General features: G+C 44.1%; 1 protein-coding gene across 2 annotated transcripts in view; it reads left to right on the forward strand.

Moving 5' to 3' along the window:
• Nucleotides 1-17268, forward strand: part of FMNL1 (formin like 1) — a 223804-nt gene that overhangs the window by 80145 nt on the left and 126391 nt on the right. Inside the window, exons 6-10 of one of the 2 annotated variants that reach the window (XM_063138453.1) lie at nucleotides 4444-4581; nucleotides 6905-7033; nucleotides 7773-7881; nucleotides 16148-16224; nucleotides 16748-16841. In XM_063138453.1, coding sequence (XP_062994523.1) covers nucleotides 4444-4581; nucleotides 6905-7033; nucleotides 7773-7881; nucleotides 16148-16224; nucleotides 16748-16841 — 547 coding nt within the window. The remainder of the gene's footprint in view (nucleotides 1-4443; nucleotides 4582-6904; nucleotides 7034-7772; nucleotides 7882-16147; nucleotides 16225-16747; nucleotides 16842-17268) is intronic. The other variant, XM_063138454.1, reaches the window with a different exon arrangement.

The raw sequence follows: 17268 nt of genomic DNA on the forward strand, positions 1-17268 counted from the left end.
GTATTAGAACAGAATGAAGGTAAATTTTGGGACCTTGTCTCCAGGAGTTTAAAGGAGGTAAGATCTATGCTGGATGTCTCAATCTCAGCCTCAGCCTGGGTTAATTACTTTTCTAATATATTTGGTGCCCAATCCTGGCAATCGTGTGAGGCAGGGGAGAATCAAGGTCTTCCTAACCTACCTGAGTGGCAACCAGTTACCTGCAGTGAGATAAAGACTCTTATCTCATGTCTGCAACTTTACAATGCTCCTGGAGAAGACCTGATCCCTCCAGAGCTCTATAAAAAGTATTTAGAATGGTGGATTATTATTATTTATTTATTTATTTATATAGCACCATCAATGTACATGGTGCTGTACAGAGTAAAACAATAAAATAGCAAAACCCTGCCGCATAGGCTTACATTCTAATAAAATCATAATAAAACAATAAGAAGGGGAAGAGAATGCACCAAACAGGCACAGGGTAGAGTAAAACTAACACTATAAAAGTCAGATCAAAATCAAGTTTTAAAAGCTTTAGAAAAAAGAAAAGTTTTTAGCTGAGCTTTAAAAGCTGCGATTGAACTTGTAGTTCGCAAATGTTCTGGAAGAGCATTCCAGGTGTAAGGGGCAGCAGAAGAAAATGGACGAAGCCGAGCAAGGGAAGTAGAGACCCTTGGGCAGGTAAGAAACATGGCATCAGAAGAGCGAAGAGCACAAGCGGGGCAATAGTGTGAGATGAGAGAGGAAAGATAGGAAGGAGCTAGACTGTGAAAAGCTTTGTAGGTCAACAGGAGAAGTTTATATTGGATTCTGAGGTGAATTGGAAGCCAATGAAGAGATTTCAGAAGTGGAGTAACATGGTCAGAGCGGCGAGCCAAGAAGATGATCTTAGCAGCAGAGTGGTGAACAGAAACCAACGAACTGATGTGAGAAGAAGGAAGGCCAGTGAGAAGAAGGTTGCAGTAGTCCAACCAAAAAATAACCAATGCATGAACAAGAGTCTTGGCAGAAGAGACAGATAAAGATTATTATTATTATTATTATTTATTTATTTATATAGCACCATCAATGTACATGGTGCTGTACAGAGTAAAACAGTAAATAGCAAGGCCCTGCCGCATAGGCTTACAATCTAATAAAATCATAGTAAAACAATAAGGAGGGGAAGAGAATGCAAACAGGCACAGGGTAGGGTAAGCAGGCACAAGGTAGGGTAAGACTAACAGTATAAAGTCTGCACAACATCAAGTTTTAAAAGCTTTAGGAAAAAGCTTTTAAGATGATCGAATCCTGGCAATATTATACAGGAAAAAACGACAGGATTTAGCTACTGCCTCAATATGAGGAATAAAGGAGAGCGAGGAATCAAATATAAAGCCAAGACTACGAGCTTCCTTGACTGGAGTAAGTGTAACATCATTGACAGTAAGAGAGAATGAGAGATGAGGAGAAGGTTTAGGAGGAAAAACAAGCAATTCAGTCTTTGCCATGTTGAGTTTCAAACGACGATGAAGCAACCAAGCTGAGATATCTGAAAGACATGCCGAGATACGATCATGAACATCAGGAGAAAGTTCCAGAGATGAAAGATATAATTGTGTATCATCGGCATACAGATGATATTGGAGGCCATGAGATTGAATAAGATTACCCAAGGACAACATGTATAAAGAAAACAACAACGGGCCAAGCACCGAGCCTTGCGGAACCCCTACTGAAAGGGGAAAAGAAGAAGACGAGCTGCCATTAGCCAACACGTTGAAAGAGCGACCCCGCTAGATAGGAGGCAAACCAGTTATAGACGGAGCCACAAAATCCGAGGTCATGAAGGGAATCCAAAAGAAGATCGTGATCAACCGTGTCAAAGGCTGCAGTAAGATCCAGGAGAATAAGAACAGAATAAAGGCCTTTAGACTTGGCAATAAGAAGATCATTGGTAATCTTAGTAAGGGCTGTTTCAGTGGAATGCAAAGGACGGAATCCAGATTGAAAAGGATCCAGAGCAGAGTTACTAGAAAGAAAATCAAGACGAGAGTAGACCACACGCTCCAGGATCTTTGAAACAAAAGGCAACAAAGAGACAGGTTGGTAGTTAGACAGAGATAGCACATCAAGAGTAGGTTTCTTGAGAATAGGAGAGACTGTAGCATGTTTAAAAGCAGAAGGAAATGAACCAGAGGACAAAGAAAAATTAATAATATGAAGCAAGGAAGGGAGGATAGCAGGGATGCCAATTCTTGCTGCTCTATTCACTAGAATTAACAACACCGGACAAATGCCCCCTGGATGGACAGTGAGTATTATCTTCCTGATTTATGAGAAAGGTCACAGGAACTATTGGCCAATCAGCTTGTTAAATATTTCTTTAAAGATATATGCAAGGCAGTAACTTCAAAAATTACTAGATTGGCTAGAAATGAATCAAATTATACATGAAGAACAAGCTGGTTTTAGAAGCGGATACAGTACTACTGATCAATGCTTCACGCTGAATTATATTATCAGGAAATATACTAAGAATACTAAGAAATGCCTTTATGCAGCTTTTATTGATCTCTCAGCAGCTTTTGATTCTATTAACAGTAACAGACTATGGGAAAAGTTACAAAACACCAATATTGACCGCAGACTCTTGATATTGATAAAAGAATTATACAGCAACACAGAAATGACGGTTGGAGTAGATCTGAAGGGTTCTCTAACAGAAACCTTTAAAACAATGCAGGGAGTAAAACAAGGATGCCTTTTGGCTCCCACCCTTCTCAATATCTATGTCAATGATCTGGTGTCACAGTTAGCTCAAGTAAACTCTCCTTCCCTAGTAATTCTGAATAGAAAGATTTTTATTTTAATGTATGCAGCTGACATAATACTTATTTCTTGTGCGCACTTGGGTTATGAAAACTTGGCATAAACTATTCGAAGACCAAGATAGTTTTTTGGTAGTCACAGTCCTACACATAGATGGCTTTTGGACCAACATGTTATTGAACAAGCCCATTCATTTAGATACTTGGGCATTCTTTTCAGTGAGTCTCTCTCATGGAAAGGGCATAGGGAGGCTGTGAAACTGAAGCCACAGAAAACTATAGGGGCTTTAATGAAGTTTTATTATAATAAAGGGGGACAGTTGATTGAACCTTCCCTTATTGCTTTGATGTCTTCAACATCAAAGCAATAACGCAAATGCTTTATGGGTCTGAAATATGGGGGTTTGACAACACTATAATTAACGCCCTGGAGATTGTGCAGAACAATTTTCTTTGAAAACTCCTCTCTCTCCCATCTGGAACCCCTGCAGGTTTTTTGTGGACAGAATCTGGATGGCCATCAATTAGGACAAGAATAGAGAGTGCTCAGTTAAAATATTTTTAACTAATTGCCACCTTGCCAAATAAATGTCTTCCAGCTATGTGTTACCTGGAAATGAACAAAAATTGTTATCTGATGGCAATACTCCAAAATGTCCTGCATAGCTAGTACTTTCCTGAGCTGAAGCCCGTCCTTGAAATGGATAAGAAGCAACTAAGGGATTGGCTGTTTTGGATAGATTCTAGGAGGGATCTGCAACTAATTAAAAACTCTCAATTCTCCCAGTGGTTCCTTCTTTTCAAGACGGAACACTTCAGAGCCAGCTATTTGTCCAAACTGAGGCCTCTTTCCCTAAGAAATGCTTTTATTGAACTGAGATTCCAAGTGATGCCAACTGCAGTTCTGGATGGACGCTATCACAAGGTGCCATTTGAATGCAGACTTTGCATCTGTGGCCAACATCAAGTGGAAGACATTGTTCACGACATGTTAATTTGTATAGGGATGCGAAAGAGAGATTCCTGAAACCCTTGTTAACACGTGGATATAGGAATGCCCTTGCAGAAACAGTTCTTTTTCTTTTGAATGATACCAACACTTATGTGGTCCTGTTTGCTCTAGCAGCAAAGAAGATTAGGAAGATAGAACTAGACAAAATTGCCGTAAACTGCCATGGAGATTCAGACTGCTGAGTGAAAACTGAGTTTTAGTTATGGCAAATTCTAAGTTATCTGTATAATTTTCTACTGTTTGAAATATTTGTATTACTGCATATATTTATAAATATTTTCTTTTGATGTATATGACATGGCCTTTGGCTAGTACAATAAACTTTGAATTGGTTAAACTTTGAATTGGACTGGATCAAGCTGGATCAGAACATTGGAGAGCAACATTGGAGAGCTCCCATGCAGCTAGACAGAAAATGGGGCAGGAGCCATGTCTAAGAATCAGTTTTTTAATCCTTGGGCAAAGGGGAGGGGGAATATAATTGCCGTTCAATCACTTTTAAACCATTTTAGTCTGTAGTGCTGACATGTCCTTAGTGGCAGCCCCGCTTTCCTCCTCAGTTCTACTGCTGCCCCCTTGACAAATATTTCCCACCTTCCAGCTGACACACATTTGTTTTTATGTGTGTGGCTCCAGGTATGATATGGACAGCACTGACAATGGGAGCCCAGGGACCGACAAGGGAAAAACCCTGGACAGATCTATGGAGGACCTCAGCAGAAGCAACTCCTCCCCCATGCAGGGCTCCACCAAAATGAGGCACCTGACTGTCAGGTAACAGCATGAACACAGGGTAGCATTTCTCTCCCATACTGGGATGCAGCATATGGGCCAGGAGGCGGAGAGGCAATTCCACTTTAATCCTCTCCCCTAGCCCCATTTAAACGGAGTTAAACTAAGTGTCTTAAAATACAAAGCACACAAAGCCAGGTTTTAAAGTCTGTTAAAAACTGTTTCGCTTTGGAAAATGTAAAGCTTCTGTAGAAGAACAGCTTCTATTACAAAATTAACAACATGAAAATGGGAATCCATTTTAATTAATGTAATTGGCCACTCTATATGCCTGCCCCACAAAATTCTCTATCTGGTTAAAATTAGACAAAACTTAAACGGTGAGATGTGAGGACAGGGCAAGCAGGCTGGTGAGGTGGAGGTCACTTGCTAAAGCAGGAGGACTAATGCAGTCTCAATTAGATTCTCAAGTGTGTGGGTGTAATTCTGCTTCTAAACCAATCAGAAGTATTTTGCACCAAATTGGCTCCAAATTTTAAAACAACGACAGTAATTTCTTTTTAATTATGGAGTTCCTTAGGAAGGAATAGGATTATAATGGGTGCTTCAGATAGATTTCCTGTTTTAGACTAGTTTATTTATTTATTTATTTATTTATTACATTTCTATACCGCCCAATAGCTGGAGCTCTCTGGGCGGTTCACAAAACCAGCTAGTTTCAAGCCAGCTAGTTTATTACTCTTTAAACAGTGTTCCCTGGAGCACTTTCAGGTGGTTGCTGGAACTAAAAGTTCCATACGATGCTGAAGAGAGAACCTATTTCTCCACTTACAGGTTTAAATGGAAATCACTAGGGACTCCATAGCAGTGCAAAGCAGTGGTGTAGAAAGGGACTCCCACCCCACCCAGCTTGCATGCATAGCTCCCTCCCAGTCATACGTGTAGGTTTTATTACCAGGCAGAGGGCAAGTTTAAGCGGAAGTCTTTCAAGCATCCTCCCATGTGGCAGCTGTAAGTTTTTGGTTTTACTGTAGTAAATGAGTCAGTCTGGTGGTTTAAAAACACACACCAACCAATCCAAAATAGTAGTCCTCAGTACAGCAATGTTTAAGAAATACTGGGCTAGTTAATCCAACTTCCAAGCTCTCCCAATGTATGACCACCTTAGTAACAAACTGTCGTAAAAACTGCCTTTGAGAGTTTGGGGGCCTGGTCATGGACATGGAATAATGGGCTCAAGTTACAGGAAGCCAGATTCTGGCTGGACATCAGGAAAAAACTTCCTGGCTGTTAGAGCAGTACAACAGTGGAACCAATTACCTAGGGAGGTAGTGTGCTCTCCCATACTAGAGGCCTTCAAGAGGCAGCTGGACAGCCATCTGTCAGGGATGCTTTAATGTAGACTCCTGCATTGAGCGGGGTGTTGGACTTGATGGCCTTATAGGCCCCTTCCAACTCTGGAAATCTATGATTTTATATTCAACTACTTACTTTCCTTCTGACATACGGCAGGTTCTGGTTTACTTTTCCTATCTTGCATTTTCCTGTTTCTGCCCTTATTCTTTCTCCTTATTCTAACCCCACACTTCTTTTGCATGCTTCCTCTGGGAAAATGCTTCATGGTAGGTATCCATTAAATGGCCTCCTTGGGATAGGTGAGGAAGAGGAGCGACACTATAATGGGACTTCTGGCTTGTAATTTGGGCTCATCAGACCAAAAGAGAGATGGAAAGGAGCAATGCAATAGGAATGGAGTTCCCGTCAGCCATGATATTTGTTAAAAGAGGGTTCTTCTCTCTCCTTCCCTCTCTCCTTCAGCAAATCATAAATTGAGGCATCAGTCAGTATCTTGTTTGGCAGTTCCATTTCTTAGGAGCCCACCTAGGGTTCCATTTGCTAACAGATGCCCTTAAACTTGAGTCCAGGTCAGCCCTTTTGGGTAAGGAAAGTCTGTGCCATAAGTTCCTAAATGCAATGGAACTTATCTTGGGCAGATGCCAGAACAGCTAGAAATGACTGACCCACTACCCTACAAGCAAAGATTGGGCCCAGTTCTGTCCCAGGGAACCCACAGAGGAAAGAGCTCGTGCTACAAGCCACACAACAAACCTCAATGAAGAATATAGTATAGGAAGCAATATTGTTTTGGAAAGGTGGGCAGTAATGAGCCACAAATCTTTTCTGGACTGCTGAAATTGTTTTAAGGTTATTTTAAAGATCACAATAAGGCATTCCTCTGTGGTTCCAGAAGTGTCATTCCCTCCCCTCCCCTTGGTTGGAGGGTGGAGGGGTAGGGAAACATCCACCTGAAGCGTCCTATTTTTCCCTCCTGTCCTGCAGGGTTGCAATCTTCCACCTCCTTCAGGTGTTGCCATTTGAATCAGCAGATCCAAACATTCTTTCAACAAGTCCACCCAAGCATCCCCTCCTCCAGCACCCCTGGGAGCGAGCAGGACTGTAAACCCAGGCCACCAGTCAACTCCTACTCACCCCGGTGAGCCTCTCCCACACTTCACCAGAAACTTCCCCTGTGAATGCAGCCTGAAGCTTGGCTAGGCAAGGGCATGCGCTCCCCACTTATGCTGTTGTGTTAATTGGAAGGCAATCCAGATACTGAAGCAACGAGGTCTGGAAATTTGCATTTTAAAAATCCTGGATTATGCAATCGCCACCCTCCAAAGTTCTGTAATTGGAATGAATTTTTCAAATCTAGGAAAGATTATATTTTTGTTGCACGTTAATGTTTCAGCACTGTGGTGTGTGTGTGTGTGTGTGTGTTTCTGATTTTGAGACTGGAAAGCTCAGATTCTCAGAACCTGAAGGCCAGCCACCACATTCAGCACAAGTAGCCATATTCTGTATTCTGCTACACAAACTGCCATTACATATAGCTTCCCATGAAATATTATCCTCCCATAGTACTTTGAGCATTTCTTCAGCCAACTTCCATGGCCTGTTGAGTCCCCCACCCCCAGCCTCTTCATTAAAGATAATGGTACTCCAAGAACCGGACTTGAATTTTTCATTGGAGATGTTACCTTCTAGGCAAAAGAGCTTTTATATTGCAACCCTGCTGCCCAGCCTGACCCCTCAACCCATACACAATTTCCTGCTCCTCAAGTCCTTGCTCTTGTGCTTCTCTTTATGCAGTTAGATTTCTCTGTGGTGTTTGGGCATACTTTCTCATCCAGCTGTTTCTCTTCCCCCATCTCTTAAATTTATTTCCACCTCAGATTCAATCCGGCACACAGCAGGAAGGCGCTGCGGAACTCACGCATTGTCAGTCAGAAGGATGATGTTCATGTGTGCATCATGTGCCTCCGAGCCATCATGAATTATCAGGTGACTGAGAACAATGATTGGAAAGGGGGGGTGCACTATTGTAGGAAATGGGGCATGGAGGGCCTCATTTAATGATACTCAAGGGGCTTCCCAAAACACACACATTCTTGGAAACTGCTTTTGAAATGTCCTTGGTTGTCAAAAATGGTGTGTAAAGCAAAATATGTAAATATTGTTGGGAGGGGGAAGACGCAGAAGCCCTGTGGCATACAAGGAAATTGATCCCGGGCATCTCAACACTCTAATACTGGGATTCAAATGTTGATTCTAGCTGTGGTCCAGCAATGTCTGGAGGACACCAGGTTTCTTATATCTTAATAATAGGTATATCCATGACTGTTAGCCATACGAGCTAAGTGTAACCTCCACGTACAGAGGCTGTTTGTCTCTGCCAATTTCTGGAGGCCAAACAATGAGGGAGTTTAGAACCAGATGTTGGACTTGATGGACAATTGGTCTAGTATAGCAAGGTTGTTCTTGTGTGTGCCATGCACAAAGAACTTGGGATAACTCTCAACACGCAGGTCTGTAGTAATATTTACCTCTGGGGAGGCCTGTTTACAAAGCCACTTTCATGGCATTACATTTGGGAGAATGGTGTCACCTGATAGTGCTCCTCCCCTCTTGGACATAGTTATGTGAATCAGGGTTTGCATATCATCATCATCATCATCATCATCATCATCATCATCATCATCATATATTTATTTCTTACCCGCCTCTCCCTTTAGATCGAGGCGGGGAACAACATTAGAATAGGAATCAATACATCTTAAAAATTCATGATTTAACATTGATCTGGATAGGCCTGCAGGAAAAGGCTAGTCTTTAAAGCTGCCTTAAAATCACACAGAGAGTTAATTTTACGAATCTCCTCCGGCAGGCCATTCCACAATCTGGGGGCGACAGAAGAAAAGGTCCTCTGGGAAACTGATGTCAGCCTAGTTTTAGCTGACTGAAGTAAGTTCACCCCAGAGGACCTGAGTGTGTGGGGCAGACTATATGGGAGAAGGCGATCCCGCAGGTAACCTGGACCCAAACCATTTAGGGCTTTAAAAGTAATGACCAACACTTTGTACTTTGCCCGGAAACTAATTGGCAGCCAGTGGAGTGATTTTAATGTTGGGGTAATATGCTCACCCCTAGATGTACTGGTGACCAACCTGGCTGCCATATTTTGAACTAGTTGAAGTTTCCAAACTAGGTACAATGGTAGCCCTATGTAGAGCGCATTGCAGAAGTCAAGCCTTGAGGTTACCAGCGCATGCACTACTGTCTTTAGGTCTTCTGACTCTAAGAAGGGGCTCAGCTGGCGTATCAGCCGAAGTTGACAGTAGGCACTCCTGGCCGTCGCATCCATCTGGGCTGTCATTTGGAGCGACGGATCCAGGAGCACCCCCAAACTGCGAACACAGTCTTTCAGGGGGAGTGTAGCCCCATCCAGAACTGGCTGACACACCTCCAAATCTAGGTCAGAGCCCTTGACAACAAGCATCTCTGTTTTGTCTGGATACAGCTTCAGTTTGTTTTTCCTCATCCAGCCCATTACTGCCTCCAAGCATTCATTCAGAGGAGACACACTATCCTTAGCTGACGCTGTTATTGAAGGCATAGAGAAAAATATTTGGGTGTCATCAGCATACTGATAGCACCCCGCCCCATGCCCCTGGCTGATCTCTCCCAGCGGTTTCATGTAGATGTTAAACAGCATTGGGGATAGGATGGCACCTTGTGGTATGCCATACAACAGCTCCTTTTTTGAGGAGCAGCTATCCCCAAGCATCACCATCTGGAATCTACCTGAGAGGTAGGACCGGAACCACTGGAGCACAGTGCCCCCGATTCCCAAACCCCCCAGGCGTCCCAGAAGGATACCATGGTTGATGGTATCGAAAGCCGCTGAAAGGTCCAAAAGTACCAGCAGGGACACACTCCCCCTGTCAATACTCATGCGGAGATCGTCCACTAAGGCGACCATAGCTGTCTCAACTCCGTATCCTGCCCTAAAGCCAGTTTGAAATGGGTCTAGAAAATCTGTATCATCCAAGACTGCTTGGAGTTGGAAGGCAACTGCCCTCTCAATCACCTTGCCCCAAAATGGAAGATTTGATAATTGATCTGTAATTGTTAAGGTCCAGGGAGGGCTTTTTTAGAAGCAGCCGTACCACTGCTTCTTTTAAACATGGTGGAAAACTCCCCTCCCTGAGAGATGCATTAACAATATGTTGTATTCTAACTGCATCTCCTCCCTGGGTGACCAGCCAAGAAGGACTGGGATCGAGAGGACAAGTTGTCTTCCTTACTAGTCCAAGCAGCTTGTCCACATCCTCAGTACTCACCAACTGAAACTGATCCCGTGTAATCCTACTCACAGAGTTGCTGGACACTTCAGCTTCAGCTTCTGTTATAACGACGGCATCTAAATTGGCTCTTATCCGAGAGATTTTATCTGTGAAATGATCATTAAATGCATCACAGCAAACTACCGAAGGCTCTAAAACTGGGTTCAGGGGAGGAGGTGCCTGAGTTAGACCCCTCACCACCCAGGACAGTTCTGCTAGACGTGAATTCGCAGACGCAATGCGGTCAGAGAAGAAATCTTTCTTCGCTGCTCATATTGCCACCCCATAGGAACAAAGATGTTCTCTATGATGTGCCTTGTCGGATATGAGATGAGTTTTCCTCCATCGGCGCTCCAGTCGTTGACCTTCCCACTTCAACTTCCTGAGATCTTCTGTGTACCAAGGTGCCCGATTGAAAGCAGGTCGGAGAGGACGTTTGGGGGCAATCGTGTCGATAGCCCTAGTTAGGTCTTGATTCCATCTATTGACCAGAGCTTCAACAGGATCGTCGACAATACCAGCCATAGCACCCTCTAAGGCTTTCTGGAATCCAAGAGGATCCATCAGCCTTCAAGGGCGGACCATCTTAATAGGTCCGCCACCCCTGCAGGGACGGATGGTAGCCATGATATTAATCCTGACCAGAAAATGGTCTGTCCATGACAACGCAGAGGTATTTATCACCTCCGCCCACAGATCCGTCTGTTCGGAACTGAAAACAGCATCGAGGGTGTGACCTGGTGAATGTGTGGGTCCAGAAACCAATTGGGATAGGCCCATGTTTGTCATGGATTCCATGAACTCCCGAGCTGCACCTGACAAACCATTCCCGAAAGGGATGTTGAAGTCGCCCAGGACCAAAAGCCTAGGCGACTCCAACACCAACTCCGACACCAGTTCCATGAGCTCAGCCAGGGAGTCTGATAGGCAGCGGGGTGGCCGGTACACTAACAGAACCCCCAGTCTATCCCTGGTCTTTAGACTCACGTACACACACTCGATGTGATTCAATTCCCGGACAGGAAATCTGGTCAGGTTGAGATTATCCTTATAGACCACAGCTACTCCACGCCCCGCCCACTTTTCCTCACCTGCTCGATAACACAGTACCCAGCTGGGAGGGCCTGGGCCCATGTTGGGCCACTGTCATCTCCCAGCCAGGTCTCTGTGAAACATGCCACGTCGGCCTCCTCATCTGTGAATTATATTTGTTTTGTTTTTAAATTAAATATAAATTATATTTGTTTTGTTTTTAACCGACCTGGCATTGCAAAGGAGCAAGGAGAGGATCCATGGTTGGCTTGGTTCGTTCTCCAAGTTCCCCAGGGTGGCAGGGCGACCGGAAGGAAAGATGGGTGTTAAATATCTATCTCTCCTTCCCCTGTAACGGCACTTCACCCTGCCCATCACGAGATTGGTGATGGCACAAGATTGAAGAGCAACAGCCAGCTGAAGCAGAAGTGGAATATGCTGAGGGGAGGAAAGCCAATGAAGAGGAAACTCTCTGGAAAAGAGTGACAGTTAGGAGCAGAAGAACTAGAAGGCATTCTGCACCGGTGGAACCATTAGAGTTAAGCAACCGCTTTCAGCTTCTGGAAGATGAGTCTGAAGGACAGTTTGCAGAGGAAGAAGTACAGCAGACACCGTGCAACAATGAACAAGAGGCAGAAGGTAGGTCAACCAAGAAGAAGAGAAGAGTAGTCGTTGTGGGAGACTCCCTACTGCGTGGGATTGAAACCCAAGTATGTCGTGAAGACCCATGGACTCGCCAGGTGTGCTGTCTCCCTGGAGCACAGATTAGAGATGTGACTGAAGGGTTACCAAAGCTCATAAAGTCCACGGACACATACCCCTTTCTTCTCATCCATGTGGGAACAAATTATGTTGCCACGCAGAGCTACGAAGAAATCATTTCAGACTTTGAAGCTCTGGGAAGGAAACTGAAGAACTTTGGGGCCCAGGTAGTTTTCTCATCCATCCTCCCGGTTCTTGGAAGAGGATTAGAAAGGGAAAGAAAAATACTCCAGATGAACGACTGGCTACGAAGGTGGTGCCGACGTGAGAGTTTTGGATTCTGAGACCACAGGCAACCCTACTTGGAACATGGACTGCTGGCAAGGAATGGGTTGCACCTCACAAGGGCTGGAAAGAATGTGTTCGGCCACGGCATGAAGAACTTGATCAGGAGGGCTTTAAACTGAAACTTACGGGGGCGGGGGACGTAAACCTCGAGGCAACAAGGGATGAAGGCCAAGGCACCACAGTACAGAGAACAGCTCCAATAGTGTCCCAAAATAGTGTCTGCAACAATGTAGGAACAAAGCCAGACTATAAAACACATGGTCTTCGATGTCTATATACTAATGCCCAGAGCATGGGAAACAAACAGAACGAACTTGAACTCTTATTACATGAAGGCAAATACGACTTGATAGGTATAACTGAAACTTGGTGGGATGACTCCCATGACTGGAATATAGCAATTGAAGGATATAACTTGTTCAAAAAGAACAGAAGAAATAGAAAGGGAGGTGGAGTTGCACTATATGTTAAAAATACCTATCCCTGCACAGAAATACAGGCGGATCAGACTGGGAGCCCCATCGAGAGCATCTGGATTAAAATTAATGGGGCAAGGAATAAAAAGAACATGATAATCGGAGTCTACTACCGACCACCCAATCAAAGAGAAGACGAGGACGAAACTTTTGAGAAACAAATTGCCAGTGTTTCAAGGAAGTGTGATGTAGTAGTGATGGGGGACTACAATTACCCTGATATCTGTTGGGAGACCAATACTGCCAAAAGCGGCCCTTCCAAGAAATTCCTGACATGTATTGGTGATAACTTTCTCCTACAGAAAGTGGAGGAAGGAACTAGAAGATCGGCAATCCTTGACTTGTTATTGACCAATAGGGATGACTTAGTGGATAAAGTGGCAGTTACGGGAACTCTGGGGGAAAGTGACCACGTCATACTTAAATTCTTGATTATGACGGAGACAAAAGTTGAGTGTAGCCATACACGTACTCTGGATTTTAGCAAAGCTGATGAGAAAAGCCTAATGAGAAAAGGAGTGCAGGATGGGTGGGAGTATTTAAAAAAGGAAATTTTAAAGGCACAGTTACAAACAATTCCAACAAGGAGAAAAGTTAGAAGACAACAGAGGAAACCAATTTGGCTCCACAAAAAGCTTAGAGATGACCTGAAAACAAAAATGGATACATATAGGAAGTGGAAGGAAGGCCGGGCTACAAAAGAAGAGTACAGACAAGTGGCGCAGAAGTGCCGAAAAGGCGTCAGGAAGGCTAAAGCTGAGAATGAGCTGAGATTAGCAAGGGATGCTAAAAGCAAAAAAAAGGTGTTCTTCAGATATGTGAGTAGTAAAAGACAGAGGAAAGAAATGGTGGTTCAACTGCTAAATGAGGATGGCAAATTGATAACATTATTATTATTATTATTATTATTATTATTATTATTATTATTTATTTATTTATTTATATAGCACCATCAATGTACATGGTGCTGTACAGAGTAAAACAGTAAATAGATGACAAAGTAAACAGATGACAAAGAAAAGGCTGAAGTGCCCAATTCCTACTTTGCCTCAGTCTTCTCCCAAAAGTGGGTCTATGACCCCCCTGGAAAAAGTGAAGCAGAAGTTGAGGGGGCAGGATTGCAGTTTGAGATTGATAAAGAAATGGTCAAAGAACACCTAATTTCCTTGAATGAGTTCAAATTTCCAGGGCCCGATGAACTGCATCCTAGAGTAATGAAGGAGCTAGCGGAAGAACTCTCAGAACCTTTGTCTATTATCTTTGCAAAATCATGGAAGACGGGTGAGGTGCCGGACGACTGGAGGAGGGCTAACTTTGTCCCTATCTTCAAATAGGGCAAAAAGGAGGAACCTGGGAACTACAGACCAGTCAGTCTGACATCCATCCCTGGGAAAATTCTGGAGGAGATGATAAAGAAGTCAATCTGTAAACACCTTCAAATCAATGCGGTGATCACTAGAAGCCAACATAGATTTGTCAAGAACAAGTCCTGTCAGACAAATTTGCTCTCATTTTTTGATAATGCAACCTCCCTTGTGGACCATGGGAATGCTGTGGACGTCATATATTTTGACTTCAGCAAAGCATTTGACAAAGTGCCCCAAGATATTCTGATTAACAAACTAGCTAAAGGTGGGCTAGATGGAACAACTATTAGGTGGATTCACAGTTGGCAACAGAATCGGACTCAAAGAGTACTTATCAATGGAACCTTCTCAAACTGGGGAGAGGCAACGAGTGGGGTACCGCAGGGCTCAGTCCTGGGCCCAGTGCTCTTCTACATTTTTATTAATGATTTGGACGAGGAGGTGCAGGGAACGCTGATCAAATTTGCAGATGACACAAAATTGGGTGGGATAGATAATACCCTGGAAGACAGAAACAAACTTCAAAGTGATCTTGATAGGCTGGAGTGCTGGGCTGAAAACAACAGGATGAAATTTAATAGGGATAAATGCCAAGTTCTACATTTAGGAAATAGAAACCAAATGCACAGTTACAAGATGGGGGATACTTGGCTCAGCAATACTACAAACGAGGAGGATCTTGGAATTGTTGTAGACTGCAAGCTGAATATGAGCCAACAGTGCGGTAGGGCTGCAAGAAAGGCAAATGCTATTTTGGGCTGCATTAATAGAAGTATAGCTTCCAAATCACGTGAGGTACTGGTTCCTCTCTATTCGGCCCTGGTTAGGCCTCATCTAGAGTATTGCGTCCAGTTCTGGGCTCCACAATTCAAGAAGGACGCAGACAAGCTGGAGTGTGTTCAGAGGAGGGCAACCAGGATGATCAGGGGTCTGGAAACAAAGCCCTATGAAGAGAGACTGAAAGAACTGGGCATGTTTAGCCTGGAGAAGAGAAGATGGAGGGGAGACATGATAGCACTCTTCAAATACTTAAAAGGTTGTCACACAGAGGAGGGCCAGGATCTCTTCTCGATCCTCCCAGAGTGCAGGACGCAGAATAACGGGCTCAAGTTAAAGGAAGCCAGATTCTAGCTGGACATCAGGAAAAACTTCCTGACTGTTAGAGCAGTACGACAATGGAATCAGTTACCTAGGGAGGTTGTGGGCTCTCCCACACTAGAGGCATTCAAGAGACAGTTGGACAACCATCTGTAATGGATGGTTTAGGGTGGATTCCTGCATTGAGCAGGGGGTTGGACTCGATGGCCTTGTAGGCCCCTTCCAACTCTGCTATTCTATGATTCTATGATTCTATGCTCACCATACCTCCCTCTGCCCTGCACAACTTGAATTGTCGCCTCATTTCCATTATACATCTACAATAACTTCACAATACCAAATTAACAACAATAAACAATTAACAGGGAAAATTAACAGTTAATTAGCTCAATTTGACTGGGGGGGGGAATGGAATGGCTGCTGCCAGGTGACAGTTGCTGGAAGGGAGCAGGAGGGATAGCTGAGCAGGTGTCCTCTCAGCAGAGCTCCCCTTCTCTGTCTCCTGCAGCCTGATGGAATCGAAACAGACAATAGTTCTAAACTGAGTTGAAAGTAGTTTGAGGTGCTGCTTCTCATAATGTGTACACATATTTCAACTATCAAGTGAAATATGTGATCCCCTCAACTGTTCTCCCCACCCTCCCAAAAGTGTTGTGTCCAGTCCGTCATTGTGTCCAGTCTCAAGAAAGAAGCAGCTATCAGTTCTCTGTGAGTGGCCACAAATTTGGCCTGCTGTACCCAGTCATAATCCTACAGCATGGCCTCTGCTTGAGAAAGAATCCTTTCTCTGAGCCTCCATGGAAAAAGAGGGGAACTCCGCTCCACTCCCAATCTTCTGCCATCATATCCTCTAATTTATCTGGATCAACTTTGCTAACATCCTCTCTTACCTTTCTCTTAGTCTGGGTTTAGCCTTGTGATGAACCATCCAGCATGTGTCAATGAGATCACGCTGAGCCTCAACAATAAGAACCCCAGGTAAGAATTCTGACAGTTATATAGGGATGGGTGAATCATAGAATAGCAGAGTTGGAAGGGGCCTACAAGGCCATCGAGTCCAACCCCCTGCTCAATGCAGGAATCCACCCTAAACCATACCTGACAGATGCTTTAGAGATCCAGGAGTGCTGCAAGGGGTAGTCCACCTGGTTTAGATATGGGGCCCAGCAGACTGATATACAGTTGAAACAGACAAAAAGGTGGTCTGTAGATGGCTGGACCACCTGCCAATTTGCCACAAAAGGTGTACCTGCAAAGTAAATTCATCCAGAAGACTCAATCAAATAAGTATTGGGAAAGCAACCCACCATGATCCACCACCTCGACTGCTTTCCTTCCCTTGCTTTACCATCAGCACAAGTTGTCTGCCTGCTCTTGGGATTTTATCTCTAGCCATTTGGAGTTATCATGCTCTTCCAATTTCACACCCTGCTTCCCAGTGGCTTTTGCCGAGAAAGTGTCTCATTCAGAGTCCTTCACCTCACTGTTCTCCTGGTTGCAGGACAAAAGCCCTCGTCCTTGAACTGTTGGCTGCTGTTTGTTTGGTCCGAGGGGGACATGACATCATCCTGGCTGCCTTTGACAACTTCAAAGAGGTTTGTGAACTCCCCCTCCTTTCTATGTTGCTGGCTCTAGCTAAAGCCATCATTCACTTTTACTTATGTGTATGTGAATTTAAATCATTGAAAGATAATGTGTATTACTTCACTTACTGAAAAATGTGGTAAATCACCTCTGCTGCCCTCTAGTTCATTCTACTGAGTGGGGCCCTGGATTTCCGCCCTGAAGTCCTGCCTTGATGGATCACTGAGCCCAAAGTGCATCCACAGAAGAGGCTGCCTGCTGAGTGTCTGCACAAGTCCCTGCCTGGGATTTTGTCTCCTCCCAATCAGCTTTCTCTATTAGATGCAGAAGGATTGCCTATCCTCAGAGGCATTACATCCAGAACAGTAGGTGACACAGAAACATAGAACCTGAACTTCCCTAAGGGTGGATAGTTCTGACTTTACACTTCCTAAAAGT

This window comes from Elgaria multicarinata, chromosome 11 (assembly GCF_023053635.1).
Source record: "Elgaria multicarinata webbii isolate HBS135686 ecotype San Diego chromosome 11, rElgMul1.1.pri, whole genome shotgun sequence".
Classification (NCBI taxonomy): Eukaryota; Metazoa; Chordata; class Lepidosauria; order Squamata; family Anguidae; genus Elgaria; species Elgaria multicarinata.